The 27,833-nt window shown below is 37.9% G+C and overlaps 3 protein-coding genes across 7 annotated transcripts; 1 reads left to right on the top strand and 2 right to left on the bottom strand.

Annotated features, from left to right (window-relative positions):
• Positions 1-13,488: 13,488 nt before the first annotated feature.
• Positions 13,489-15,168, top strand: LOC140037994 (uncharacterized). Its single transcript, XM_072083180.1, has 2 exons — positions 13,489-13,509; positions 14,665-15,168. The coding sequence occupies exons 1-2, from the start codon at positions 13,489-13,491 to the stop codon at positions 15,166-15,168; spliced, it is 525 nt and encodes a 174-aa protein (XP_071939281.1).
• Positions 15,169-19,955: 4,787 nt separating this feature from the next.
• Positions 19,956-26,203, bottom strand: LOC113735110 (putative disease resistance protein RGA3). 5 transcript variants are annotated; one of them, XM_072082774.1, is made up of 7 exons: positions 23,205-26,203; positions 22,989-23,057; positions 22,087-22,276; positions 21,832-21,995; positions 20,751-21,314; positions 20,506-20,570; positions 19,956-20,353 (listed from the first exon to the last, which is right to left on the bottom strand). In XM_072082774.1, exon 1 carries the CDS (start codon positions 26,199-26,201, stop codon positions 24,162-24,164), a length of 2,040 nt encoding a protein of 679 aa, XP_071938875.1. In that variant the 5' UTR covers positions 26,202-26,203; the 3' UTR covers positions 19,956-20,353; positions 20,506-20,570; positions 20,751-21,314; positions 21,832-21,995; positions 22,087-22,276; positions 22,989-23,057; positions 23,205-24,161. The 5 variants fall into 5 exon arrangements, with proteins under 5 accessions (XP_071938875.1, XP_071938876.1, XP_071938878.1 ...); XM_072082775.1 differs by having other exon boundaries at positions 20,506-21,079; positions 21,168-21,314; XM_072082777.1 differs by having other exon boundaries at positions 21,168-21,314.
• A 75-nt stretch (positions 26,204-26,278) lies between these two features.
• LOC113735109 (putative disease resistance protein RGA4) lies at positions 26,279-26,838 on the bottom strand. Its single transcript, XM_072083179.1, has 2 exons — positions 26,346-26,838; positions 26,279-26,295 (listed from the first exon to the last, which is right to left on the bottom strand). The coding sequence occupies exons 1-2, from the start codon at positions 26,836-26,838 to the stop codon at positions 26,279-26,281; spliced, it is 510 nt and encodes a 169-aa protein (XP_071939280.1).
• Positions 26,839-27,833: the final 995 nt, after the last annotated feature.

Here is a 27,833-nt window from a genome sequence, read left to right as displayed (position 1 = left end):
ACTTTAATCCAAACCATGAAGGGTTATGTATAATTTTTAAAACTATAGGGGAATTATGTAAAAAATGATAAACTACAGGGGGTAATATATAATTTACCCTTATTTAAAACACTAAAGGGCCAACAGCAAAAAAAAACAGAAAAGTTTTGGGCATGATTGTAAGTTTATCGCTTTTATGACCCTTTTTAAGGCAACTTCCAGTTTTCACTTCACTTTCGTTCTCGTCGCCGTCGTCAAGTTCCGATGCAGGCCACTTTCGTTTCTTTCTTTCTATATTTTTTTTCTTTATTCTACTGAAAAAACAGAAGAAAAGTTTCTTTATTTTTTCTTTTTGGGTAAGTAGAAGAAAAGTCTCTTTACTCTCTTCTTTCTTTCTTTTCCTCCTCATTTGTTGTTTCGTTGAAACTTGAAACCTCCTCTCTCAAAGTAGTAATCTAAATTGGAAAAGTATAATATATTCTCTACTACCCGTCTAGTCTGCCTATCGCACAATTGAGGAGGAAGAAGAAGAAGCCCTTTTAAAGGTTCCAGACTGCAGGCTCCCAGGTACTTTAATGTTCTTCCAACAAGTTTAAATTTCTTCTTGGTTCATTGATCGCTCAGACATTTACTAGTTGTGAATATAACTATAAAACAAAAACCCAAAAAATAAAAGTTGACTTTTTTTTTTCTTTTGAAATGGTTGAGTTTTGTATGCAACTGTTCTTTGACCTTGAAGTAAATCTTGATTTGCATGTGGGATTTTATTAATCAGCAGTATAGTGGATTGTCTTGGTTTGTTTTAAGCATATAAAAGTTTTATCTTTGAAGATTTGATTGCTAATGTTTTCTTAGCTAATTGGAAGAGTTGTTGCTGTAGTTAAGAATGCCAACTCAAAGAAAACCCGAGGAAATTGTCCCAATACTACTGGCTCGTCTGGAAAAAGCTAAGCAATTTGTAGTAGGGAGTATCAGCGAGAACAGTGAGGGAGACCCTCTGGTTTTGAAATTCAAAGAAATCAAGAATGAACTTGGCAGCATGAAACGTTTGTTCCCCAGGATAAAACATTGGGAAGGGAAACTCATGGAACAGTTCAGAACTTTGGAGCAAGACATCGATGATGATGTTTTCTTTAAACAGCATGACGAGGCTAATGAGATTCTTAATAGATTGGAGCGCATCAGTGAGAGTGTTGTGTCTGTAAAACAGCTATTTTCGGTAGTGGAAAGGCAGCTAATAGATAGAACACGTACGATGCCTTCTTCTGGGATGCAATTCCCTTATGAGGAGGCTTTTAGGAAGGATCAGACAATATCTGAAGAGTGGTTGAGACTTGGTGTGGAGGAAAAAATTTATGCCAGCAAAGCAATATCAAATTTTCAGAAAAGTTTTGACTGTCTGGAGAGCTATCAATTGAAAGCATGCTCCTTGTGCCTTTCAATTTTCCCTGAGAATAGCATCATAAAGAAGAGACCCTTATTTACTGGTGGATAGGAGAGGGCATGGTCACTAACACCTCAGAAAAGACTGCAGAGGAGGTTGGAGAAGATGTCTTTAATGAATTGATAAATGAAAGCTTCACAATCCCCATATTTGAGAACCTTTCTCCCAATATAAACACTTTTATTGTGCACCCTTGGATTCGAAGAATGCTGATCTCGATTGCAAAAAGACTTAGCTTTTTTGAATTTACTCCCTCAGGGATGCCTAGCAATGGTCATCGTCGTGCATTCTTATTGCCGGGTGGTAGTGATTCATACAGTACAATGACCGAGGATACTCTTATGGTTTTCAATGTAAATGATCAATATCTTGGATTTAAACCTGACTGGCTCTCAAAGTTGAATAGGGTTGAGGTTCTTCAGTTGGGCCGGTGGCAAAACTCTGTCAAACATCATATTGAAGTGGAAAATAAAGATTTGACAGTTGAGTCGAAGAAGAAAAAGAAAGTGGAATATGAAGTCTCTTTGAATGGTTTGGGACGTCAGACATCCCTAAGATATCTAAGTCTCAGAGGCGTTTCTAGATTGACTAACCTACCTCGTTCGGTGCTTAACCTAATAAGCCTTGAGATCCTTGATTTACGTGCATGTCACAATCTAGAGAAACTGCCTTCTGATATATCAGCGCTGAGGAACCTGACTCATTTGGATTTATCAGAATGTTATCTGCTCGAAAGCATGCCAAAGGGTATTGAAGAGCTCTCTGCTCTTCAAGTACTTAAGGGCTTTGTGATAGGAATCGTCAGAAGAAATCCATGCAGGGGAAGTGACCTTGCTGACAGGTGCCGAACCTGTGTAATAATAATTATCTACTCAAGACAAATACAGATTTTGTATATAGCGGTGAGTAGGATCGAATCCACAGGGACTGGGGATAATTCGTTGCTTCTAGAGTTCAAAGTATGGGGGGGCTTTTGGATTAAATGCTAACTACATAAATTAAATGCAGAAAATAATTAATTGACAAAAATAATTGGGAGAACTCTAACCAAGAATACACTTCAGAAATGGTTCATGCACTGATCATCGATGCATAGGTAATTCCACATTTATTAATAGATTGGTTATAGTTGTCATGTACGCGATAAACAACCAACCTTTCCTTAATTTTTCGATAGTTAAAGTACGACCGTTAACTATATCCCTAACCCGGAAACAACCCTAGGTACGACCGTAGGATTTAATTTCTAAATGGCATTAATAATTAGAAAGGCCCAATCCTAACTAACAAACACACTACGAGGGTTTGTTTAAATTAGATCGTATGTTTCCCTGACATAAATCCAATTATGCCAGTTGCTACCGGGGCGAAAGTAATCGAACAATTACGGATTCAACTACCCCCAACTAGCAAATAGCCTACGTGAATAATTAAATATTGCGCACCTTTTCAATTATACACGATAGCTATACCAACAATTAAAAGCAGAAAATATACAAATATCAATAAATGAAGAAAATAGTTAAAATAATTTAGATCTCACAGGCGTTGGTGAACCAAATCTTCAGTTGTCTCCTTGACTAGAAGTATAAAATTATTGTAATGAAGCAAAGTACAGGAAGAAGGAAGGCGTGAAGTACAAATAGAGGAAAAGCGTGATCCGGCATGAAGTGGGATGAAGAAGACGTGAGTTAAGCAGAATGGTCACCAGCAGTTCATCAAAGAAGACGAAGGCGTGAAAGCAAGAGAGGGAAAGGCGCGAAGAGACGCGAGAGGCGTGAACTGGGAAACACGCCTTCCCTGGGTTCATGCCATTCTTGCTGAGTTTGCACCAGACATTCCAGAAGATTCTCCCTCACATGCATTACCGTTTTCATTAGCAAGTGGGAGGAGTTAGTTAGAATAGTTTTTCTATAAAAAGGGGAATCATGTATTTTGTTAGATATCAGAATTGAATTGTGTAAAACAGCAAGGAGAATATCTTTGTTACTTCCTCAAGTTATTTCCTGCAATCTTTCTCCCCTTCTTTACTTTTTCCGCCATTTCTTAATTCTGTATCTTTGAAGTTTTCTTCAATAAAAAGTAAGGTCGATTTACGAATTCATCTTAGCTTGAAATCCAGTTTGTATATTTTTTGGATTAATTCCAATTATCTCCAGTTCCTGCATCATTTTTCAGTTCTGTACCACAACAGTGGTATCAGAGCTCGATCACGAGCCATAGGGATGACAAAAAACCAGGAGGAAGCATTGAGGAGAGACGTGGTAGAGTTAGGAAGTGTGGTCAGGACTTTTTCCAACAAAATGATGGGATGGAGCAGGCCATCAGAACAATGGAATTCAGACAAGATGCTACTGAAAAACTGCTCAAAGGATTGGATCAGAAGTATGAGGGGATGATGAATATGATGGCTCAACTGATGGCCAAGGTTAGCGATCGAGGGAAGGAGCTAGAAGGAAGTAGCAGTGCAAAGGGAAAGGATAGGCCAAACGAATCCAGGATGGATTTGCAGAAGGAAACAGTCAGCAAAAGAGATAACAGAATTGGTGGAAGACTGCCTAAAATAGATTTACCAATTTTTGAGGGGAATAACCCCAGAGAATGGATCCGGAAGGCTAATAAATATTTCAAAATACATGAGATAGAGGAGAACATGAAAGCTGAGGTAGCTGAACTCTATTTCAGGGACAGGGCTGATATCTGGTTCCATGGGGTCTTCCATGGGAGGGAAACCATTTCATGGACAGAGTTGTCCACTGGTATGAGTATCAGATTGGAGAGGGGAGTCCAGAGGAGGCCATTGAGGAATTCGACAAGTTAGTGCAGACTGGAACCGTAGCTGACTACCTTGAAAAATTTGAAATGCTTAAAGCCCTGGTAATGCCCTCCTTACCTCACTTGTCTGATTCATATTACAAAGCATGCTTCATGAGTGGTCTAAAAGAGGAGATAGTTAATATGGTTAAAATGTCCAAACCTGAAACCTTAGCTGTTGCTATTGAAATAGCAAAACTCCAAGAGAAAAACCTCAAAGCTATACAGAAAATCCAGAAACCTACCACTACCAACTTTAGCAACCATAGACCTCCCAATAAAATGACCCCAACCCCCAGATGGAACCAAAACCACCCAAAACACACCAACCAGAACCAAGACCAGAAAACATCCAACCAGAACCAGTTCAAAAGAATAACACCTACAGAATTTAACCTGAGGAGGGAGAAGGGGCTATGTTATAAATGTGCTGAACTTTATACTCTGGGCCATGTATGCAAACAATCACATGTGCATTTCCTGTTAGCTGAGGAGGCTGAGACTAGGGAAGAGGCTAGAGAACCAGAAGAGGAAGTTTACTGTGATTGCATTAATGGGGAGCTGACAGATGAACACATAGAAGTATCTATTCATGCTTTGGCTGGGGGGACAAGCCACAGGACTATGAAATTAAAAGGACTTGTGAAAGGGAGATTGGTCACTGCATTAATAGACAGTGGAAGTACTCACTGTTTTTTGGATGAGCAACTGGCAAAGGACCTTAAACTGGGTACTCAGGGACCAAACCTGGTTGTCAATGTTGCTAATGGGGAGAAGGTGAATTCCAAGGGACTGGATAAACCCTTGCAGTGGGAAATGCAGGGTCATCAGTTCCAACATGCCTTCAACACATTAAGGTTGGGGGGCTGTGACATGATACTTGGGGTAGACTGGTTGGCCAAACATAGTCCAATAGAGTTTAATTTCAGAAAACTCAGTATGAAAATCCACCAGGGGAGGCAGGAAGTGGTGCTACAAGGGGAAGGGGACATCATCAAGCTGAAGGGACTCAATGGAGGAAGGTTGGCAAAATGGTTGAGGAAACAGTCATATGGGGTGGTGGCTCAGCTGGTGGCAGTAGAAGAAGAGGGAAGTGCAGCACAGCTGCCTGCTGAGATCAGGCAGATACTGGAGCAATACAGAGATGTCTTCGAGGAGCCTAAGGGAATGCCTCCAACCAGGGGCCATGAGCACCAGATTAACCTTAAGGAAGGAGCCAAGCCTTTTCAGGTAAGACCTTACAGGTGCCCCTACATCCAGAAAACAGAAATTGAGAAACTGGTAAGGGAGATGCTAGAACTAGGCATCATACAGCCTAGCAGTAGCCCCTTTGCCTCACCAGTACTACTAGTTAAGAAGAAAGATGGGACATGGAGGTTCTGTGTTGATTACAGACAGCTAAATGAGCTTACAGTAAAAAACAAGTTCCCTATGCCTCTGATTGAAGAGTTGATGGACGAATTGCATGGAGCCAAGTTTTTCACCAAAATTGATCTGAGGGCAGGATACTTTCAAATAAGAGTCAAAGAGGAGGACATTTCAAAAACAGCCTTCAGAACTCACCAAGGGCTCTATGAATTCAAGGTTATGCCATTTGGCTTAACCAATGCCCCAGCAACTTTTCAAAGTTTGATGAACCAGGTCTTCCAAGATCAGATGAGGAGGCATGTGCTGGTGTTTTTTGATGACATCCTGGTCTACAGCTCAACACTGGAGGAGCATGTGAAGCATGTAGAGGAGGTAATGTGTATCTTAAGACAACACCAGTTATATGCTAAAATGAGCAAATGCTCGTTTGCTCAAATGCAGGTAGAATACCTAGGACATATTATAACAGCAGAAGGAGTTCAGGCTGATCCCAAGAAGATAGAATGCATGGAACAATGGCCCAATCCAACCAATATCAAACAGCTGAGGGGATTTCTGGGACTGACAGGTTACTACAGAAGGTTTGTTAGAGGCTATGGTGCCATAGCAAGGCCACTGACTAATCTGTTGAAGAAGGACAATTTTCACTGGAATAAGGACTCAGAACTGGCTTTCCAAACACTAAAGAAGGCCATGTGCACCACTCCTGTTTTAGCAGTGCCTGATTTCACTCAACCATTCATAGTTGAGACAGATGCTTGCTACTCTGGTATAGGGGCTGTACTCATGCAAAACAGGAGACCAATTTCCTACCTCAGTCAAGCTCTGGGACAGAAGAACATGGGATTGTCCATCTATGAGAAAGAGTTGCTAGCATTGGTGACAGCAGTAACCAAATGGAGACACTACCTAGAAGGGCATCATTTCATCATACATACTGATAATCAGAGCTTAAAGTACTTGCTGGATCAGAGGATTACTACACCTCTCCAACAGAAATGGCTCACTAAGCTGCTAGGATTGAGCTACGAGATTCACTACAAAAAGGGAAAAGATAACCTGGCTGCAGATGCCCTATCCAGACAGGGCAGAGAGGAAGTGAGAGTGTGAGAACCCTGAAAAATGGATATATAAGTCGGTGCATATTTCATTTGCATTTCTTTTATTGTTCAATAACTTCTAGCATTACTTTTAATTGTTCACAATTAAGTGTATAAAAATAGGTTCACGTGAAAAATAATATAATTTTTTTCAAAGTTATAAAATTTCTTGGTAGTGTTAGACTAAATGAATACCTTTAGGGTTAGATTAATTTCTTCGCTTTAAAATAAAATGTTAGAATACTTAATTCCTTTATGCTAAATTAATGATAATTGAATCGTTAGATTTACTATCTTAAAATAAATTAATTAAAGTCTTATGATTGATTTCAATTAGTTGCTAATGTTCAAATTTATATATTAAGGTCAAACTTGATTTTAATAGAATGATTAATAAAGAAAGGATGTTAAGGGTTAATAGGAACCTTAAGATTTGATTGTAATCGATAAATATGTTTCTAATATATTAAACATACTTAAAGCGTGAAAATTCGATAAATATATCCTTATCCTTCTTTGTTTTCAAATGAGTGCGTAAAAATAATTTTATATGCAAATTGACACCCTTGGATTAATCATTATTTCACTAGACTTTATATTATTATTTAACCACTAAATTTCGAGTTAGATTAACTCAAATTCTTGAGAAATAATAATTGGAAATTCTAATAACTAATTTAATCGCTAAATAAAATAAGTATTACTAGGAACCTTAATATTCAAGTTTAATCGATATTTAATCGTTAGAAATGGTTTAGGTATATTAGTATATATTTAGGCGTTTGAATCACGCTTGGGGATAATTTTTAGAATTAAGATGGAATTGAGAAATTAAGTTGAGGTTAGGGAGTAAAGTGAAAAGACTAAAATACCCTTACCTTACCTTTCCATGCAAACCAAACGGAACTTCTGACCTCAAATCAAATCACGCAGCTATTACCAAATCTGTACGCAAACCATTCTTACACGGAACCTCTGTTACTTAAACAACGGCACCACTTATACTATTCTCTCTATTTCACGTCTCAAACCACAACGCTTCTTAATACCTCTCAATACCAATTCCTTCTCTGCACAAGTAAACCACAATATCAGTCTCTTCATTTCACATCTTAAAAACCACGGCCCCACAATATTTTTTTTTTGTTCATACTACCGAATCCAATTCATATCATAACCCACGAAACCATTCACTCTAGTTCACCTTTCATGCCACAAACATAAACCCTCTGACAAATTTCCATCACCGCACCATTCGACCAATAGGAACTTGCACCCTTCCTACACTCAAATCTCATTTCAGCCGTATACCATTGCCATCTCTTATCCGCCCCAACTCACCCAGTCCGCAACCAAAACCACTGCTCTACTACTCTGCCTTGCTACCAACGACCAAAGGAGAGAGCGAGAGAGGGGAATCCGCGAGCTGCAAAACAGATTTTCTGGTTTTGCCCGTTAGTTGAAGGAAGAAAGGGAGAGCTTGTGCGTGCGTCTCCTCTGTTTGCTTTTCAACATCCACCAGCTGCAATTATCTTCATCAGCTACAACCAAATCCAATCGCAGCTTAGGAGCCAAGAACCAAGACTGCACGTGAAGTCGAGAGAGAGAGGGAGCAGAAATTTTTCAGATTTTCGTGTGTGATCTTAGCTTGCTTCGAGGTAAATTTTCTGGACTAAAAATGGATGATCAGAGGTTGTAATGATGTTTAACCACCTGAAAACAAGATGATAAAGTCATGCGTGAAGTTAAATAGCCTGGATCATGCTAGAAAATAAAAATGAAACAGAATCTGCTTCATGCAAGCCATCCGAGAGTAGTTGCACAAATTTCTGGAGTTATGGATGAATTTTTGTTGTTGTCAAACTGATTTCTGATCTGGATATGATAGCTTTTTAGTTCAGCAGTTGTGCATGTGAGAATTAAGTGCAAAATACAAGATTTAACCGTAGAAAAAAAAATGGTTTGTGGCTAAGCAAATGCTTGAAGAATTTCTGGTTTGGCCGAGAGCTTAGTCCAAATTTTTGTAATTTAATTTGGTTTAGTGTTGTTGTTTAAGCTGATAACTATAATTAGATGATTAATAATAAGTTAATTAGGCTCTGCATGTAATTAATTAGCTAGTATAACACAGAAAAATAAAATAAAAATGCAATCGTAGCTTGTATGATTACCGAAGCTAGCTATACAGAAATTCTGGAAAATTTTGGGAAATTGCAGCTGTTACTTAAGTTAAATTTTGAATTGGAAATATCAATTAGTTAGATAAGTTTTTGCATGATTAATTTGGGTATCTAAAAAAAAAAACTATGTTTAATCGAGGAAAAATTTGATTCATACACACATAGGTGCTGGAAAAATTCTGGATAGCCGAGAGGTGTGAGCAGAAATTTCAAATTTGTTTTCTTTGGAATTTTAACCTATTTTTGGATTTTCCTTGGATTAAAATGGTTTAGTAATACAGGGAAGTTGTAGGTTTTAAGTGGTATAAGTTGTTTAGCAATAAAATAAGTGCTAAATTGAAGTTGGAACCAGAAATGTTGGGTTACATGCTGGAAATTTCTTATGTGATCGTCAAAGGGTGAGTTGGAACCTTAACTTGACTTTTAAATTGTTCCTTGAATCATGATGGATGGAAATGCTTGGAAAATGTTTTTTTGAAATTCTATAAGAAGTGTGTGGATGGTTGAAATAAAAACATTTTGGTGTTAAAGAAGTTTTCACAAGTGAAAAATTGAAATTTCAAATTTTCAGATGCTCCTGACCAGTTCCAATAAACTGTTTATATCTTGGTGTAGGAAAATCCGTTTAAGGCGCCGTCAGTGGCATTTGAAACTAGAATCATAGGCCTTTGTCCTGTAGAAATTTCGTATTTTTCCTCCATGTGTACGGCTGTCTGTGAATCCTCAAAGTGGATTGTTTGTGCGAAGGTTCTGTTTCTTAGTGAAACTAAAATTTGGTTTTGGATTGAGATTTTAGCTTACTTGTGGTTTAAATTCTTGATTAAATTGTGGTTGGAAATAATTGATGTTGTCAAGGGCTAATGATTGATGAAGCCCTTGGCCATTTGAATGACTTTATACGTACTACTGGGTGTTGAAAGTTAATTGCTGGAATATTGTGAGGCCTTACTTTTATTTTTATTTGCTTATGATGGGTTTGCTGAGACCAAGTGCTAATGATTGATGAAGCCTTGGTTGTTCAATTTTATTTTATCAGAAATGCAATTGTTGAAATCTAGGGCTAATGATTGACGAAGCCTTAGTAATTTGCTATGTGATTTTTGCCACATTTTGATCCCTAATATTATTTCGAAACGAAAATCGTAGCTATGGAAGTCGTTTTACCTCGCGAACTCGAGTAACCGTGATCAATTTAATCAAAAATATTATTATTATTATTTTTTTTAGCTAGTATTAAATTATAAAACTCATATCTAGTATTTTGCCTAAAATTTTCCAATCCGATAAATTCCTTTAGCTCAAAATTAGCCATGATAGCTATAGTGAATAAATTCTATAGCTTTTGAAAACCCTAAGTTTTATATTAATTCCTTTTCTTTCTTTAGGCTTTACACTTGGATAATTAACTATAGGAAAAGTTCCAAAAATACAAGTTTTACTAGTTTTAGTGAAAAGCATGGGAAACTTGCTCGGCAAGAAACCTTATATTTAAGTAAAATAGTTAAGTAACCATTTTTGCAAGAATCATAGTTTTAAAGAAATATTCAAAGTAACTTCCTAACATTTATATTAAGAGGTTTGTCGACTTATTCCAAGAAAATAATACTAGATACCCTTTTATATGGAAAAGTATCTTAAGAAAAACTATAATAAACATTTCTTCTATTTTGTCAAGTTTTAACCTAAAGAAATTCTGGAATTTTCTAAGGGAAAATAAACTAATAGTATAATTGATATACCTCGATGCCTATAAGCTTAAAAACTGCGCAGAAACTTATAGTTTCAAAAATTTAGTTTTTAGGATATTGCGAGGACGCGGAATTCGAATTTCCACTTGATATCTGAACTTCACTCTTGGTGAGTGTCCCTGCCTGTTCTATTCCTACATGGTTAAGTACCTTCTTGAAATTAGATGTGATAATTGCAAAAATTGGTTTTGATCCATCGAAGTGAGCGGTGTGTACTTTATCACACTAGCCGTTCGAGTGGTGACTTACATGAATCATTTTTCTCATAAATCTAAACGCAGTTACGTCGTTGGGTGAGTCCCTCGACGCATGAATCTGACTGCATGAATCTATAAACCTAAATGTAGTTACGTTACTGGGTGAATCCCTCGACGCATGAATCTGACTACAATAAATAAATCGTTAAACCTAAATGTAGTTACGTTGCTGGGTGAATCCCTTGACACATGAATCTGACTACAATACTGTCGTTGGGTGAATCCCTCGACTTCTGTATCCAACTACCTTGACGGGTATATCTCGAGTATACTACGTCTTTAGTCGGTGAGCGGGCCCGAGACAGAGGTATGAATGGTGAAGGGTTAGGAAATAAAATAAGAGTATCTACATGGACCTTAAGTAGTGAAAGTTGACGGAGGGTCAACTACGATAAATGGTGATCAAGTGAGGAAAATGGCTCCTGAGAGTCCCTGTATCCTACCTTGTGCTGTTACACGCTTTTCTAATTGTTTAAATTGTTTAAATTATTATCCGTTGTTTGCTTTAAGTGACTGCATGTTTTGGGGCACCACTGAGCTTTAGCTCACCCCACGTTTATTGTTTTCCTTAACAGGTTCTGGAAGTTGAAAGTTGGAACATTTGCTCATGTTTTTCCTTCTTAAATGTACTGAATACTATGACTTATTTTGTGGGCTGTAATGCGTTTAAATTTGGATAATATACTTTTGTTTTTGGATTGCCACTTGAAGCTGGAAAATGTGTAAACTCTAGTTCGATTACTTGGCTTGTAAGTTTGTAATATGGATTTATGTATTTATCTATCTGGTTTGGTACGACTTTATAAGTTGGTACGTAGTACGTAGGACGCTTAAGGATCTCGATTGGTTATTTTTAATTCTGTTATCTCTCAAGTTAATGTGACTTTAGTAATTAGTCTATTTCAGGAGAATTGTTTGTAATAGATTAGGTTATTCTTCGAAAGGTTTTGGGTTAGTGTGTTTGCGTGAGTCCTGGCGAGAGCTGGGCAGACGGCCCGCCAATCCTCTGGTTCGCCTTAGGGGGAAGTGGGGTCGCCACAGAGAGAATGCACTGCCATTTCCTGTGCAGTACCTGAGTGGATCAAGGAAGTAGTAGAGAGTTATAAGGGGGACGAGTGGGCTCAGAAGACCATATCCCAGGTACTTCTGACTCCTACACTAGCTCCAGATTTTTCCTTTCAAAATGGTATTCTCAGGTACAAGAAGAGACTAGCCATAGGAGGACAAGGTGACACCAGGAAGAAACTCATCACTGCATTGCATGACTCACAACTGGGAGGTCATTCAGGCATCCAAGCTAGCTACCTGAGGGCCAAGCAGCTATTCTACTAGCCAGGGATGTACAGGGAAATCAAGAAGGCAGTTCTAGAGTGTGATACCTGCAGAAAATGCAAAGATAAACATGTAGCCTACCCAGGATTGCTACAGCCACTCCCCACCCCTCAACACTCCTGGAGCCATGTTACCATGGATTTTATTGAAGGACTACCACGGTCAGAAGGAAAAGATACCATAATGGTTGTAGTTGACAGATTTACCAAATACTCACACTTCATCAGCTTGGCACATCCTTTTGATGCCCCTAAAGTGGCCAGACTCTTTATTGACCAGGTTAGTAAACTTCATGGGATACCTCAAAGCATGCTCTCAGACAGGGATAAGATATTTGTAAGCCAATTTTGGGGGGAATTGTTCAGTATGTTGGGAGCCAAACTAAGTTACAGCACAGCTTACCACCCTCAGACTGATGGCCAGACTGAGAGGGTAAACCAGGTGCTTGAAATGTACCTCAGGTGCTTAACTCATGGGGAACCTAAGAGATGGAATCAGTGGTTGTCCTTAGCAGAATGGTGGTACAACACCTCACACCACACAGCTATCCAAATGACTCCCTTTGAAGCATTGTATGGGTTCCCTCCTCCACAACTGGCTCTAGGACCCTACTTGCAGTCCAGGGTAGATACAGTAGGAGAATACCTCAGGGAAAGGCAGCATTTGGATATCATGCTGAAACAGAACCCGAAACAGGCTCAAGAAAGGATGAAGAAGTATGCTGATGAAAAAAGAAGTGAGAGGGAGTTCAGTGTGGGTGATTGGGTCTACCTACGGCTACAACCTTATAGACAGAGTTCAGTGGCTCTGAGGGGAAACACTAAGCTGTCAGCAAGGTATTTTGGTCCATACCAGGTAGAGGAAAGAATTGGGGGGGTAGCATACAGGCTGAGCTTGCCAACATCTTCAAGAGTCCATCCTGTTTTTCATGTATCGTTACTCAAAAGAAAGGTGGGGAACAGAGTCACTCCTATTCTCCATTTGCCAGAGATAAACGAGAAGGGGCACTGGAGGGTGGAACCAGAAGCAATTATGGGCAGAAGAATGGTAAAAAAGAAGAATGCTGCAGTAACTCAGTGGCTGATCCACTGGTGGGGAACAGACCCTGCAGAAGCCACCTGGGAGGATGCTGAAGAGATCAAAGCACAGTTTCCCACGTTTCAATCTTGAGGACAAGATTTGCAGTTAGGGGGAGGTATTGTAATGAAGCAAAGTACAGGAAGAAGGAAGGCGTGAAGTACAAATAGAGGAAAAGCGTGATCCGGCATGAAGTGGGATGAAGAAGACGTGAGTTAAGCAGAATGGTCACCAGCAGTTCATCAAAGAAGACGAAGGCATGAAAGCAAGAGAGGGAAATGCGCGAAGAGACGCGAGAGGCGTGAACTGGGAAACACGCCTTCCCTGGGTTCATGCCATTCTTGCTGAGTTTGCACCAGACATTCCAGAAGATTCTCCCTCACATGCATTACCGTTTTCATTAGCAAGTGGGAGGAGTTAGTTAGAATAGTTTTTCTATAAAAAGGGGAATCATGTATTTTGTTAGATATCAGAATTGAATTGTGTAAAACAGCAAGGAGAATATCTTTGTTACTTCCTCAAGTTATTTCCTGCAATCTTTCTCCCCTTCTTTACTTTTCCCGCCATTTCTTAATTCTGTATCTTTGAAGTTTTCTTCAATAAAAAGTAAGGTCGATTTACGAATTCATCTTAGCTTGAAATCCAGTTTGTATATTTTTTGGATTAATTCCAATTATCTCCAGTTCCTGCATCATTTTTCAGTTCTGTACCACAACAATTAGTTCTCCATTAATGGAGAACAAGCCATGCAAATAATTGTTCCAAGCTTTTCCGTTGTTTCTTTCTCTCAAAATCGGCTAAGGAGAAAAGTCGAGACAAAAAGTACCAGCCGAATTATTGTTTGATAAGAGAAAAACTGGAGGGGACAAAAGATTGGCCAAAAGGCCAAATGGCTTTGCCGTCCTCCACTTTGCGGCTGACCCCGCAAAGATAATGAGAATCCCCCGAAAACGTTATTGGCTTCTCCTAATCACACGGAAATCTAGCTTTTTTTTCTCCTTAGTTTCCTAATGGAAATCTACTACCAAATAGAACTAGTTTCCTAAATAGAAAAAAAAAACCACAAAATAAAGTATTTCAAGTTTCCTAATTCAACCATAAGACTAATAATTAGAATTCAAGTCTTCCAAATCTTCCTCTAAAGCTGCCCAGAGTTTGAATCGAACTTGGAAATCGATCCCGAACGTGTCACCATCAAATTAATTGGAAGATTGCCCCTTTTTGTCACGTTTTGCTCTTTTTCCTACAATTAGCACCATTAACCAAATATAAGTAGAATCAATTAATTAAAATAATATTTGGCTAAAATCAAAGGGAAAAATAATTATAAATTTAGCAACAAATTATGACTTATCACTTGCTCAGTTGAAAGGTTTAAGGAAATTGAGCATAAGAATAGGGAATGAAGCATTCGCAGAAGGAGAGTTTTCAAACTTGAAGGACTTTAAGGCTCTTCAAATTCTTGTGATATCTTGGGGAATAGTTTTGTCGCAGTCGAGTACAGAAGCTGCTCTGAGGTCATTCTCAGTCCCACCAAATCTAAAGAAACTTGATCTCAGGTGTATCCCTATAGTAACCTGGCCTGAATGGTTAGGACCTGGCAGATTGATATCTTTGGAAAAACTTTACATCAGGGGAGGTGAACTCAGCAGCATAGAGCGCCATGATGAAAAAAGTTGGAAAGTTAAAATTTTACGTTTGAAGTATCTGAAGAACTTGAAAATTGACGACTCAGAATTACAATTAATGTTTCCTGAGATGGAGTACTTGGAGAAAGTCAAATGCAACAAGATTGGTCGTGATGAATATGATCCAGATATCACATGGAACAAAAAGCAGCACGAGAAAGCAATTGCAGCAACTACTTGAGTGAGTTTTGCTGCTACTTTTTCGTTTGCTATTCATTTTTAATTGCTCCTGATTTGTCCTATATTCCTCCAGCTCCTGTTTTTAAAGCAAGTTATATTACTCAGTTTCTAAGAATCAATTGCTTATGTTGTTTCCGACCATGATTGAGTGTTCTAGAGTCGGTAATATGTGAATCTCTTTTTATTTTCCCTACAATCCTTGTAAGATTTTTTGTTGTTAATATTTTGAGCATATTATTGCCTGAAGACGTTTCTGAAATTTTCTTGTTAGTGTTGAAATCTCATGTTTCAGTCTGAATTAAAATTTCTCTTCCTACTCCACCTGTCAGAGCAAGGTACTTATCCTTTCAATTTTTAGGTAGCGTACCCTCAGAACTGATGAATAGTGGAAAGACATAATCTGCGGAAAAGAATATGTGATATAACTGTTATTGTTATTTTGGCAAGACAAAGTCCAACCTGCATGGTCTAGGGAGTTGGAGAAAGAGAAAGTGCTGCTTGGATAATCCTTCTGCTTTAAATTTGTAAGGTGAAAAAATTGGTGTTCATGTGGTTTCAGCTTTCCTGTTTGATCCAAGCAATTTTGAGTGCATGTTGAAAATAAAAATAGGATAAAGTAGAATTAAACAAAAAACTAATGAATCATTTGATGCTCATATTTGCAATTGAAATATTTTTCTCTGTTGTGGGAAAATTGGATTATTGTCTTTTGTATTTAAGGATAATTTCTCTTGTCCATGAGATCAACATGGTGCCGCCTGCTGCTCATGTCTTTACATTTTATAGATGCAGTATCCTGAGATAAGCTATCCAATGGTGCCTTCCAGCTTATTATGGGCATTTCCTTCCTTTTCTTATACTCATCTGCCCCAAACTACAGTCTTGAGTATCATTTACAACATATTCTAGACCTTTTCCAGTTTCCATTCCTTTCATGAGAGCCAATAGATTGGCATTCTCTCCTCTTGATTAGATTAACTAGGAAACTGAACTAAAAGTCTTAATTGAAGAAACAGCAATTAGATCCTTATTTGGTTGCATAAAGGGTCAATGGCGAAATTCCCAATGAAGCTAGTCAATCATCTTGACAATTGTCTAGAATCAGGCCCCAAAAACTTGGGTTATGTTCTTCAGAGTGCTGCCAAGCTTGTGAATTCCTATGGTTACTTAGATCAAAGAGATTGTGGCAGTAATTATTTGCTTAAGTGTCTAAAATACATGCCATTTTTTTGTCTTCACTAAATTATCAATGCTGTTTATTTTTTATTTTTTCTGAGTGCCACAACTTTGTGAAAATTAAAAAAGAAATTTCTAAAAGATCAATAATCTTATAGAACCATCTGTGGGCATAATAGGCCAACAATCTGACATGGCAAAATCCAGGATCAGCCAGAGAGAAATTTTCTGATACAGTTATACAAGCCTACCTGTAATGACATCTGACAACGAGGGAGAAAGTTAAAAAAAAAAAAAAGACAAAAAACAAGTGTACAACAGAAGTTATCATTCATCAAGTGTTTCACCTTTCTTATTAAATATCTTATGCACAACGTTTTGAGTAATTTAAGTAGTATGAATGAGAAAACATTACACTTTGCAATGTGAATTAGCAATATCATGAATTTACTGCATGTCAAGATTGCATAGGGTCCAAGTGCTTCATCATTTGGGATGATGGCAGACCTCTGCCGAGCATCATGTTGAAGTAGAAAATGAAGATTTGATAGTTGAGTAAGAAGAAAAAGAAGCGCAATATAAAGTGCATTAAATGATTTTGGGAACTCTTAAGTGTCTAAATAAGCCTCTGAGGTGTTTGTAGAATAACCACACATCTTCAGTTCAATTGTTTGAATGGAATATTAATAATCGGGAATTTGATTACCATCCTAAGCATGCTGATATGAAATTGTCACCTATTGTTCGTTCGCGCTATTTCCTTATTCTATGTGCTACCTCTGATAAAGCTTTTGAAGTTGTTATGGCTACTTCAACAGAATATGGGGATTGTCTGGTTTGTGTCCTAATTTGCAGTGTTTTCCTGGCTGGCATAGAGGAGGGAAGGAGCATGCAGCTGCATGAGTGTTTTTATGCCTCTTGGACAGTTGCTTGTGACTTGTCTAGGACTTCCAATTACCTCTTCGGGCTGTCTTTTACTGATTGGACGGTTATGATAGCAAAATAAGATACTCCCTCCGTCCCAAAATTTGGGTCGCTTTTTGGGAAACACACTTTTTATGTACAGTAGTATAATGGGACACACTTATCTGATTATTCCAATCGTGCCCTTTGTTGTCCGTGGAGTAAAATAACAAGCTGTTGGATGTTGGGGACCACTTGCCATTAAGACATTTGACTAAAAGGCAAAGACAAGTTAAAGTAAAGCAAACATCCGTTTCCAACTCTAGCTATTCCTCTGTATACTTGGGTTTCATAAAATCAACAAGATCAGTTACAGAAGATTGACAATGGAAAAAGGTAATATTTCTACAATTCCGTCTATCACTTTGTTGGTGCTTTTTTTTTTAATTTTCATTTTGTTTTATGATCTTTTGATCAATTTGAAGTAGATAATCTTGAGACTTAGCATAATTTAGCTAATCTTTTATTTGGCGCCATTTGTTATTTTTCCCTTTTTTTCTTGAAATTTGGCGGTTCATTGAAAATTTGTAGATGCATTTTTTTAAGTTTTTTGTTTCTCACGTTTCTTATAAATAGATTTTGGAAGCTGATAATTCTGATGCCTTTATTCTCTATATAATGAGATTATAGAGAGATTCGTCTATTGCACAAATTCTGTTTGATAATATTCCACAGTGAACATGGATAATATTCCACAAATTTTACCTTTTCTTTTTTCACCTTTACATTAAAAAAATTAAATAGTGATAAACAAAAGGGTAAGGAATGCATCTAGCATTCTTTATTTGTTTATCCAAAAAAAAAACTTGATTTGTATTATTGTAAGAAATTTGTTCTTTTGTTTAAAAAAAAAAGATAGAAAGACAAGAAATGAAACTTTCATTGCATCTGCAAACACTTGTGTAGCTTGAAAAGAGTAAAGAAAAGAAAAAAATGAAAAACAAGGAAAAAGAAGAAAAAAGGAAAAAAAAACAAAGATTTGAAGTGCAAGAAAAGAAATGGAAATGAAAAACACAAAAAAAAAAAAGCAAGGAAAAAGAAAAAACAAAGATTTGAAGTCCAAGAAAAGTAACGGAAATAAAAAAAAACGCAAGGAGCTAAATGTGTTATGGCAGGGCCCATCATAATTGTTTAGTGCAATTTTGACTTTTCAATAGAAGGGTATAACTGGAAAGTAATTTTAAAAGTAGTTTGACTTTCTTAAAGTGACTCAAATTTTGGGACAAGTAAAAAGTGGAAATATGACATTAACAATGGGACGGAGGGAGTAATAGATTTGGTCTGTCAAGGCACTCATTACGAGGTATCCCGCATCAGTGGTGTGGTAAAGGAAAGGAAAGGTATAAGAACTTGGGTCCTTGGGCTATTAGGTAATTTGGGTTAATCATTTTGGGTCAGTGGATTTCGGTCCAAAAATTACTTGGGCCAGCATTGGACCTTGGTCGTGACAGATTATGTGGGCAAACGTCAGCTCATTAAATGTGTTCTAAATATTGATTTGTATTGGACTATTGTGTTTGTGCTTCCAAAGTAAGTGTTTAAGAAATTAGATAGTCTATCAGCAGCCTTTTCTTGTTCAACCACATGTTCAAAATAATTTTCATCCATTTAAATACATGACAACTAAAAAAAATCAAATATTAACTTTGATTATATATATATATAAACTCTCATAATAAAAATTAAAATTGAAAAAAATTGAAAAGGGGAGAAGAGCCGAACTTTGTTTTACACATTATAAATTAAAATTTTCAAAACTTAGGGGATTCATGGCCCCCATCAGCCCCCTTAGCTCTGTCATTGCGAACAACACTGTAGCCTAAGCTGCTTCTTAGCTGTCGACTTGCTCAATTTTGCAGATAATTATCCTACTGGAGAAGTTATTGAAATATTCCAGTTCTTTAATCTGATGATTCTGTCTTAACCGGCATTACAGAAATTTAATGTTTGAAGACAAGACAGTTACCCTACCTTCGATGGCATTTTAAATTTATACACAACTGCGCAAAAAATAAAATTGCTCTCTGGCTTATCAAAATCCTGAATTGATCTCAAGGCTCTCTAGTGGAGATTAGCACAGAGACGAGAGAGTATTGCTCTTTAATTCTCAAAGTCTCTTAGTTGTAAAGGTTGAAAATAGAGATTGCGAAAATTGTGATAGATCAAGACAAAGCATATCTATCAGCCTGCTAATTGAGGTTGGCACCTGCATAGCATGAAGAGCACTGGAAATGGGGTAGGAACGGTCTGACAACCGTTCCTGAAGGTTCACGGCCACGATGTGGCCTCAAAAATTTGTGCGGCTCAGATTACAGCATGTAACTCGATTTTCACGCCATGTGTGGGGCCCACAAAAAATTGTTCTAAAGTTACTCCATGTGTAAAGAAAGTTACGCGATGTGCAAAAAATGTTACGCGCTGTTGGAAAATGCACAAACCGGCACAAACGGTTGCTTTGTGCCCCTTGTCCGAAGAGCACTGGTCTCCAAGAACAAATTTTTTGTACATGTCTTGTCCTGACATTTCTAATCGTCCATGGCATTTCTGTAAATGATTAATATGCAATACAACAAATCTCATAAATTCTTTTGACACCAGATTATCCACTTAAAATAAATTGTGCAAGATCATACAGTTTACAATGGGTGATGTTGTAATACTCGTCCACTTTTACATCTAACAACAATGTACTCTTCAGCAGAATGTCACAGAAAAGGTATAGCATCATAAGAATAATACACTGAATTGGAGACAGCATTATTGAACATACAGAATTGAAGAAATCATAAATACAGGTGTAGACTAGAGTTTCCATACACTATGATCAATCTCAAAGTGAGAAATCTAGAAATGTTGCACCACTCAGAGTCAAAAGGTCAAAAGATACGCATTCCATAGGGAGGCTTCTATTTGATTGGCGGGCAGGCTACTACTAAAGTTTTTCACATATTCCAACTTCAGATCCTTCAAAAACTGAAAGCTTCTGGCTTTGACCTGGCAATATCTCTGTAAAGGGGCTGACAAGCCTCATTTGCAGCATTTATCATCTGAATGGAGACAAATTTCTCCAAATTTAGTTTCTAAAAGGCTATAAGGCAATTGGATCACCACTAGTTTAAGTGCAATAGTAAACAAACTCCAGAAAATGGATGTAGTAGATCCACGAAGTGCATCCATGATTATGAGAGGGAGGACATACCATGACTTAAAAATCCAACAAGTAGCTTTCCCATGTATTGGCTTATCCATAGCTCTATTCTTTACCTAGTAAAGATTGAGTGAAAACTCACAACGTTAGACAAGTTTAGAATAAATGGCAACTAACGAAGAAATTGCTGATTCTATCAATTATGAAAGTTTGAAGAAAGGACAAAGAAGCCAGCAGAAGTGATGAAAATTAGATATATCTTCTTGAATCAGAACATTTTCATCACAAAAATGTACCTCGTGCATGAGCATCCCTGTAGAAGCCTGAATCGGCTTTGATGCAGCTTCTTGGAGAGCTCTGATCCTCAAGAAAATCTATGACTGCCAGCCTCATATTCCAAACCACAATATTTTGAGGTGGTTCATATCTTCTTGTTTTATATATTTATTTATATTTGCTTTTCTAATTTCATTATGTTTTACAAAAGGTATTTGACTTTGCCTATTCAACATACTTGAGATTCTTGCAGAGCAAAAATAAGTCACCAAGATTTTTCATGAAAGGTTACCCTTACAATGCATAAACACACTGTTTCACCAGGAGACTGCCATCCACATGGATTCTACTGCTAACAAGATTGACGCTCATCTCAGAAATTCACTTCCTGCTTGAACTTTATGCAACATTGTGATATGCAAAGGGAGAGTACTAACCACGGCATGTTTTCCATCAGCCATCTGATAGCCCTGAATGAGAGCGTCTGCCCCATCGCCAGATTGAGAAAACAGCTTATGCTTATAGCTTTCATACATCAGAAACATCTCTTCAGGCCATTCATCCAATTTCTCGCTGTCAAACAGCTGTATGACAAAGTAGAATTGCATTATAGAATTAACAACATAAAAGAATGCAATCTCCCTATAACATTGTTCAACAGGCACACAATTTATTACAGGATAAGAGCTAAATCCACAACTAACAGATGAACCACCTCAAATATTATGTTTTGCTAACCAAGAGGTGAACCACATCAAATAAAGCAGATTGCCTATTATTACCCCATGTAGCTCTATTTGGAAGATATATCAACGGAATTGCTTCATGGCACGGCTTGACCATTCAACCATCGGACAAGCATCATTATTTCTTGATATCTAAGGGACTATTAACGAAAAGTTGCCAAAGAGGAATACAAAAAGTGGTGCCTTTTTTTTTTTTGGGGGTGGGAGGGGGTCTATAGTGGGCTTTTCAAAAGAAGTATTCCTGATGTTTGTGAATTTGATTATCCAGATCCTCATAAGTTTAGTTCTTAAATTATCTTCGAAGTCAGATAAACTTTTTGGAATCATGAAATTTTCATCAGAACCAAAAGTTTACCTCCTGCATGAGAATCCCAGTAGCCTGCCAGAATAATCTTTGTTGCATCATCTTGGAGAGCTCTAAGACTCTAAGAAAATCTATTACACCCTCAGCCTTTAATACTATACCATGGGTTTTTACTAATGGTTCATTCTACACTCTCAAACTAGACATAGTATTGCCTACAATAGAAGAAAAGATGCCATCAGATCAGAACTGCACAACAATTGAATATAGCAGAGGGAAAAGTGTTAAAGTCATACTGAATTGTACCTAAACCTTCTCCATATAATGAAGGAGAATGAGTCCCCTTTGAGAGAGCCCTGCTGGATCCATTTGTAGTAAATAAGCCCTCAACAAGCATACAGCCCCTCTTTTTTGCAAGTCCAAGAATGTGTAGGTATTTATTTGTGTCACCATATAAGAGGAAACTATGGTAGCTGAAACTTTTGTCGCAATATTTCTGTAACCATATAAAGAAAAGCTCATACGTGGAAAAAATAAAAGATAAAAACGTACACATAAAAGAAGATGGTTATCAAATACTTTGCCAGACAAAACAAAATAGTCATTACAATTTTCCAATGCAGTAAAAGATGGGCCTTGGTAGCATTTGTTGCTATAGAAGAAATTGCAAAAGAAATAAAGCTACACTACTTCCAAAGGTTAACAGGTTAATTGCCATGAGCTCCTGAAAGAAGTTTAGAGAGTTGATTTACCAGAACCATATAGGATTATGTTGATAATCATGAAAAAAGAAATAAAACAGAAATGGCAAAAGAAATAAAGCCACACTACTTCCACCAATTAACAGGTTAATTGCCTTGAGATCCTGAATTAGGCTAGAAAGTTGATTTACCAGATCCATAAAAAGCCCAACCTGGTGTTATCCTTATCAGTTGAAATATTGACCTTTTTCAAGTTCATTACTTTAAAGGCTAACAATCTCCTAAATATAGGATCACGTTGATAATCATGTCAAGTTTAGAATCTCCACGTAACCTAGGAAATTCAGTTTGCTGCTCGAAGGATGTGCAAAAATAAAGGAAAAATGAAGTGTTAATGGCATGCTGATATAAATATTGCAGGAACTTAAAAAGGGTAGTAGATCACAAATGAATATGGTGAAAATGGAAAGAAAATAAAAACGCACAAAAACACAAGGGAGAGGTTACCTGGAAAGCAGAAATTCAGAGAGAACCAAGGAAAGACAGGTTTGCAACAGTAATTCAGCAGAAGGTAGGCTGCATAATCAAAGATTCGATTAACAAACATCATCAATGCATTACCGCTGTCAATACCAAGAAAAGATATCAAGGGGGAAATATATATAGATGGATAGAAAAAGCAAAAATTAATTGAAAAAATTGCGCAGTAGGACAGAGGATTGCCTAGTAGCTTTAGTTGGAGATTAGCCTCTGATTCGCTCCCCATTAATTATAATTCTTGGAATGTGGGAGATCTTGGACCACTCAGAAATGGGGTTGGTGCTACTGCTGCTGCTGCTCTCTGGATTGGATCTTTCCGTTAGAAGGGGACATATTTCAATCTGCAGCTCTCTTAGTCTGGTGAGGCTTCTCATAGATTTATGAGAGGGTAAATTCTCTAGCTTTTTACAATTGTGGAGGAAGAGTCGTTCAAGTGACGAAAGCTTCCCAAACCAATCGGGCAATGATTTTACTCCAAAACTATCTAGTTCAAGAACTGTCAGGGCAGAGAGGTGCTGAAGTTGCTTGGGCAGAGATTCCCAATGAGGCCATCCATACAAGCTTAATCTTGAGAGGGAGGGAAAATAGTGGTGGGATGGTTGGAGAGCATCAAAGAGGTTTAGGAAGGAATCTAGCTCTGTGGTTCTTGAAAATGGTCCAATTCCCAATTCTCTTAAGCTTGTAAGAGAACAAAGCTTCCCCTTGGGCAAGTCGGTTAATTTCTTACAGTATGGTATGTTCAGGAAAGAGAGAGAAGGTCTGTGGGTTAAATCAATTGGAAAGGAGACAAGATTGGGGCATCCCCATATTTCCAATTCCTCAAGAGGAGAAGAAGGACAAGTAGAGGTGGATGAAGAACTAGAATCCCACTTTGACTCGTATATTTGCGAGATGGACAAATGGGCTAACTTACTGCACATAAAAATCCTTAATTTTCGCAAGGCATTGAGGTACGGGTGTCCCCAAGGGATTGAGATCGACTCCAGTGAGTGGCACCTGCAAACATGTAATTCCTCTAAGGATCCACGGCGAAAAATATGTAGCTTAGTGAACCCATTCATATTATCAATGGAAAGGCTCTTGAGAGTCCTGAAAATATTGGAAATACATGTCACTATACTTGATCCATTGTTGATGTGCTCAATGTGCAAGTTCTCGAGACATGGAAAATGACTTGTGAAAAGTGGCTATCTGGGGACACTTTTTAATCCTCATCGTGTTAAGGACTGGAAACACCTCCACTGCTCCATCATGATCTAATGCTTTCCCCCATTCACGCAAATTTAGCATGTTTTCTAGAATGAGATGTTCAAGTGCTGGAAACAATTTACTGCGACTATGCATTATTGATTCACCATAAAAAGAAGGCCCTATGGTTGTTATGTTGTCGAGTCCTTCCAGGTGAAGATATTTGAGGAAGGGCATGTGTCCAACAGTTGGTAACTCCTTGCAGTTTCTACAATTTCGCAGTTCGAACTTCACCAATTTCTTGAGTTCTCCAATCCATGTCGAAAGTTGATCACCAAAAAATCTTTCAATTATCAAACCTTTCAAATTTTGGTGAGGATGCAAGCCTTCCAACACTTGATTGTATTCGCTGTCGTTCTCTCTCAAATTATCTAATTCATTCCACAATAATTTCAACTCATTAATGTTTGACTTTTCAATCAGATTTGCAGACTTGGCTTCTTTCTTGCTTCTCACCAATTCAAGATTCCGTATCTCGAAACTTCCACTGAGATTATCTAAACTCCTCAATTGTCCAATTTGTCGACCCGCATCTTCACCAATATTAAAAAATGGTAATGTTTGGAGAGCATACAACTGTCCGATCTCAAGAGGCATTATATCACTAGATTTATCTCTAGAGAAAAAGTCAAAGTGCCTCAAATTCACCAAATTCATGAAATTGTTTGGAAAATTTGTCAATGATTTGCAATCTCTAACTCTTAAAGTCTGCAAATTGATAAGCTGACAAAGAGACACTGGTAATGTTTTGATCGGAGTATCTGATGAATCGAGGTACCTTAAATGAGACAACTTGTTAATTGATTCAGGAAGCTCCTCGACATCTGATGAAGCTAAGTTTAGCACCCGCAAGCTAGTCAAAGATGAGATCCAACCATCAATATTAATTGATTTGTTCTCCAATAAAAATAATGTTGTTATGTACCTGAAACTCTCGTTCAATGGAAATTGTATGGCTTCCCCACCACTTCTCTCCACTGCAAGATATCGAAAAGTCTGGTCAAGAAAATCAGCTTCTGTTGAGTTTTTCAAACTTCTGGTTTTAGATTTGGAAATGAATTGTACCATATCGTACACAAGACCATTCATTCTACAATTCAAAACATTCCCATAATCATCCTTCTCTCCATCTTGAAACAAGTTACTATCCAACAAAATGGTAAAATACTTGTTACCAATTTCCTCCATTTGCATTCTGTCTCTTGGAATTGAATGAAGAAATCCTTCTGCCGCCCAGAGTTGGATTAGTTGATTCCTTTCCATTTGAAAGTCCTTGGGAAAAATTGAACAATATGCTAGACACTTTTTAAGAGATGGATATAGAAGACGATCAAAGCTTAATTTCAAAATTTCAACAACCTCAATGTATTCACCTCCACCTAAACTTTGAAGCTCACTCTTTAAAATTCGCCATTCATCCGCTCCCTTGTTGCGCAGCCTGCCACCAAGAATGTTTGCAACTAATGGTAAGCCTCGGCAACTTTGCGCAATCTTGTATCCTACATGTCGTAGTCCATTCGGCACCTCCCCAGTGCCAAATGCATTTTCTTTGAGAATGAGCCAACATTGATCATCTGATAATCTTTTCAAGAACCAAGGACGAGAAGAAATTCCCATGATGAATGCCACTTCTAGGGAACGAGTGGTCACAAGAATCCAGCTCCCCATGGCTTGGCTAATACCATTCAAACTTTCAAGAAAATCATTCCATTGTTCTAAGCCCGTTTCCCAAACATCATCCAAGACCAGTAGATACTTTCTACCATCCAATAATTCCTTAAGCCGCTTGACCCAGACTTCCCTACCCTCAACTTTGGGCATTGGTCCTTTCAATGATTCTAGCATCAACCCAAACAGCCTATTGGCATTGAAATCCTCCGAAACACACACCCACATTCTCAGGTCAAAATGTCTTCCAATATTTGTGATCATTGTAAACTTTTCGAGCCAATGCGGTCTTCCCGATCCTGCCCATCCCTACTATGGGAAGAACGGAGATAATTTCATTGTTATCCGTGGCAGTCAACTGTGTTACTATTGCTAAAACATCATCATCTCTTCCAACAAAACTCGTACCAATAGTAACATAGTCAGTCTCTCTGTTCTGAGGAGAAAGAGCACGTTCAATGCGAGCCAGTGGCCGTAGGCCAAAGCGGCATGCTTCTTCATGGATTCTTTCAAACTTCACATTGATTTCCCGAATCTGTTTGGCCATTTTGCGACGGAATGCAATGGAATTAAAGCGTGAGAAGAAGAAGAAGCATACCTTCCTCTTCGTTTGGTTTTGGATCTCGATCCTGCGCCGATTCACTTCAAAGTTGAAGTCATCCAGAAAATTTTCGGCATCGAAAGCGACACGTTCAAGCTCCTCCAGCCAAAGCCTCGTGGCCTCTTCAGTCACCTGTCGTTCCTCTGCGTCACGAAGGACATCCAGGATCACAGTCAACGTATCCTTCAGCTTCTCAAAATCATTCTTGATGCCCGGAATCGAGCTAATATGTACTGAAGCCAAGTTTATTGCCGTCTCCAGTGCAACTTGTACAGTGGCACTAAGCAGTGCATCCGCCATCAGGTCAGGTCACGATATCTGATGGGAGTAAGAAGAGAGAATTGGATTAGTTTTGAGAGTGTGGAATGGAGCCGAACCGGGGGCAATTTGCAAGTTTGAAAAGGGAGAAAGAGTAGAATGAATGTAGCAGTAGATGAAATGAAACCAAAAGGAAAATTAAATGAAGAAGGAACCCGGCAAGCATCAGCCACGTCAATGAATGTAGCAGTAGATAAACCAGTCCAAAAGGAAAACTAAATGAAAAAGGAAGGAAAGGTTCCCGACGAGCATCGCGTTATAGGCAGGCAAATGAATTCTTTACTTATTCCGTACTTCTCTGTTCGAAATGCATTGGGATTCTTTGCTTTTATTCGGTTGACACCTACGTACTGTTGATATATATATATATATATATATATATATATAAATCCAACTTTATTTATTTATTTATTTGCTGAATTTTTCCTCTTTCAGTCACCTTGTAGTATTTCTTATTCTTCATTATGCTTCACTTCACTCACGTCCTTTTTCTTTTCTCATGAAAGCTTTGAAAGCTTTTTGGGTTATAATTATAAAAGTATCAATACTAAGTCAAAAGTAACAATACTGAGTCAAAAGGTTACTAAAGTGCGGGAACCACAAACCCATACAATGAGGAAGAGTGTGCCCACATCATCCTCCATGTTTTCAAAAATTTGGATACTCGCTGTTTCGAATGTGCTCATTTGGTTTAGACAATGATGATGATAACATAGATTGTAATAGTGTTAGTTCTTATGCCCAAAGCATTTTATTGGATGAGAAATTCTTTGTTTCTCCGTGTTCTTGAACACGTTGTGTATAGTTTTTCGAGCCTTTGCTCGATGTGTAAACATTTTTATTGATCAATGCAAGAGTACTATCGTTTCGAAAAAAAAAAAAAAGACTGGAATTTCCATTTGGGGTGGACCCACACATCTATGTCACACAGCCAAGTTACAAAGGTTAAAAACGGAAGTTAGACTCAATTTTTATGA

Source organism: Coffea arabica, chromosome 3c (genome assembly GCF_036785885.1).
Source record: "Coffea arabica cultivar ET-39 chromosome 3c, Coffea Arabica ET-39 HiFi, whole genome shotgun sequence".
Taxonomy (NCBI): domain Eukaryota; kingdom Viridiplantae; phylum Streptophyta; class Magnoliopsida; order Gentianales; family Rubiaceae; genus Coffea; species Coffea arabica.
The sequence above is the reverse complement of the archived record's forward strand: the minus strand, read 5'-3'. Positions and strand labels throughout refer to the sequence as shown.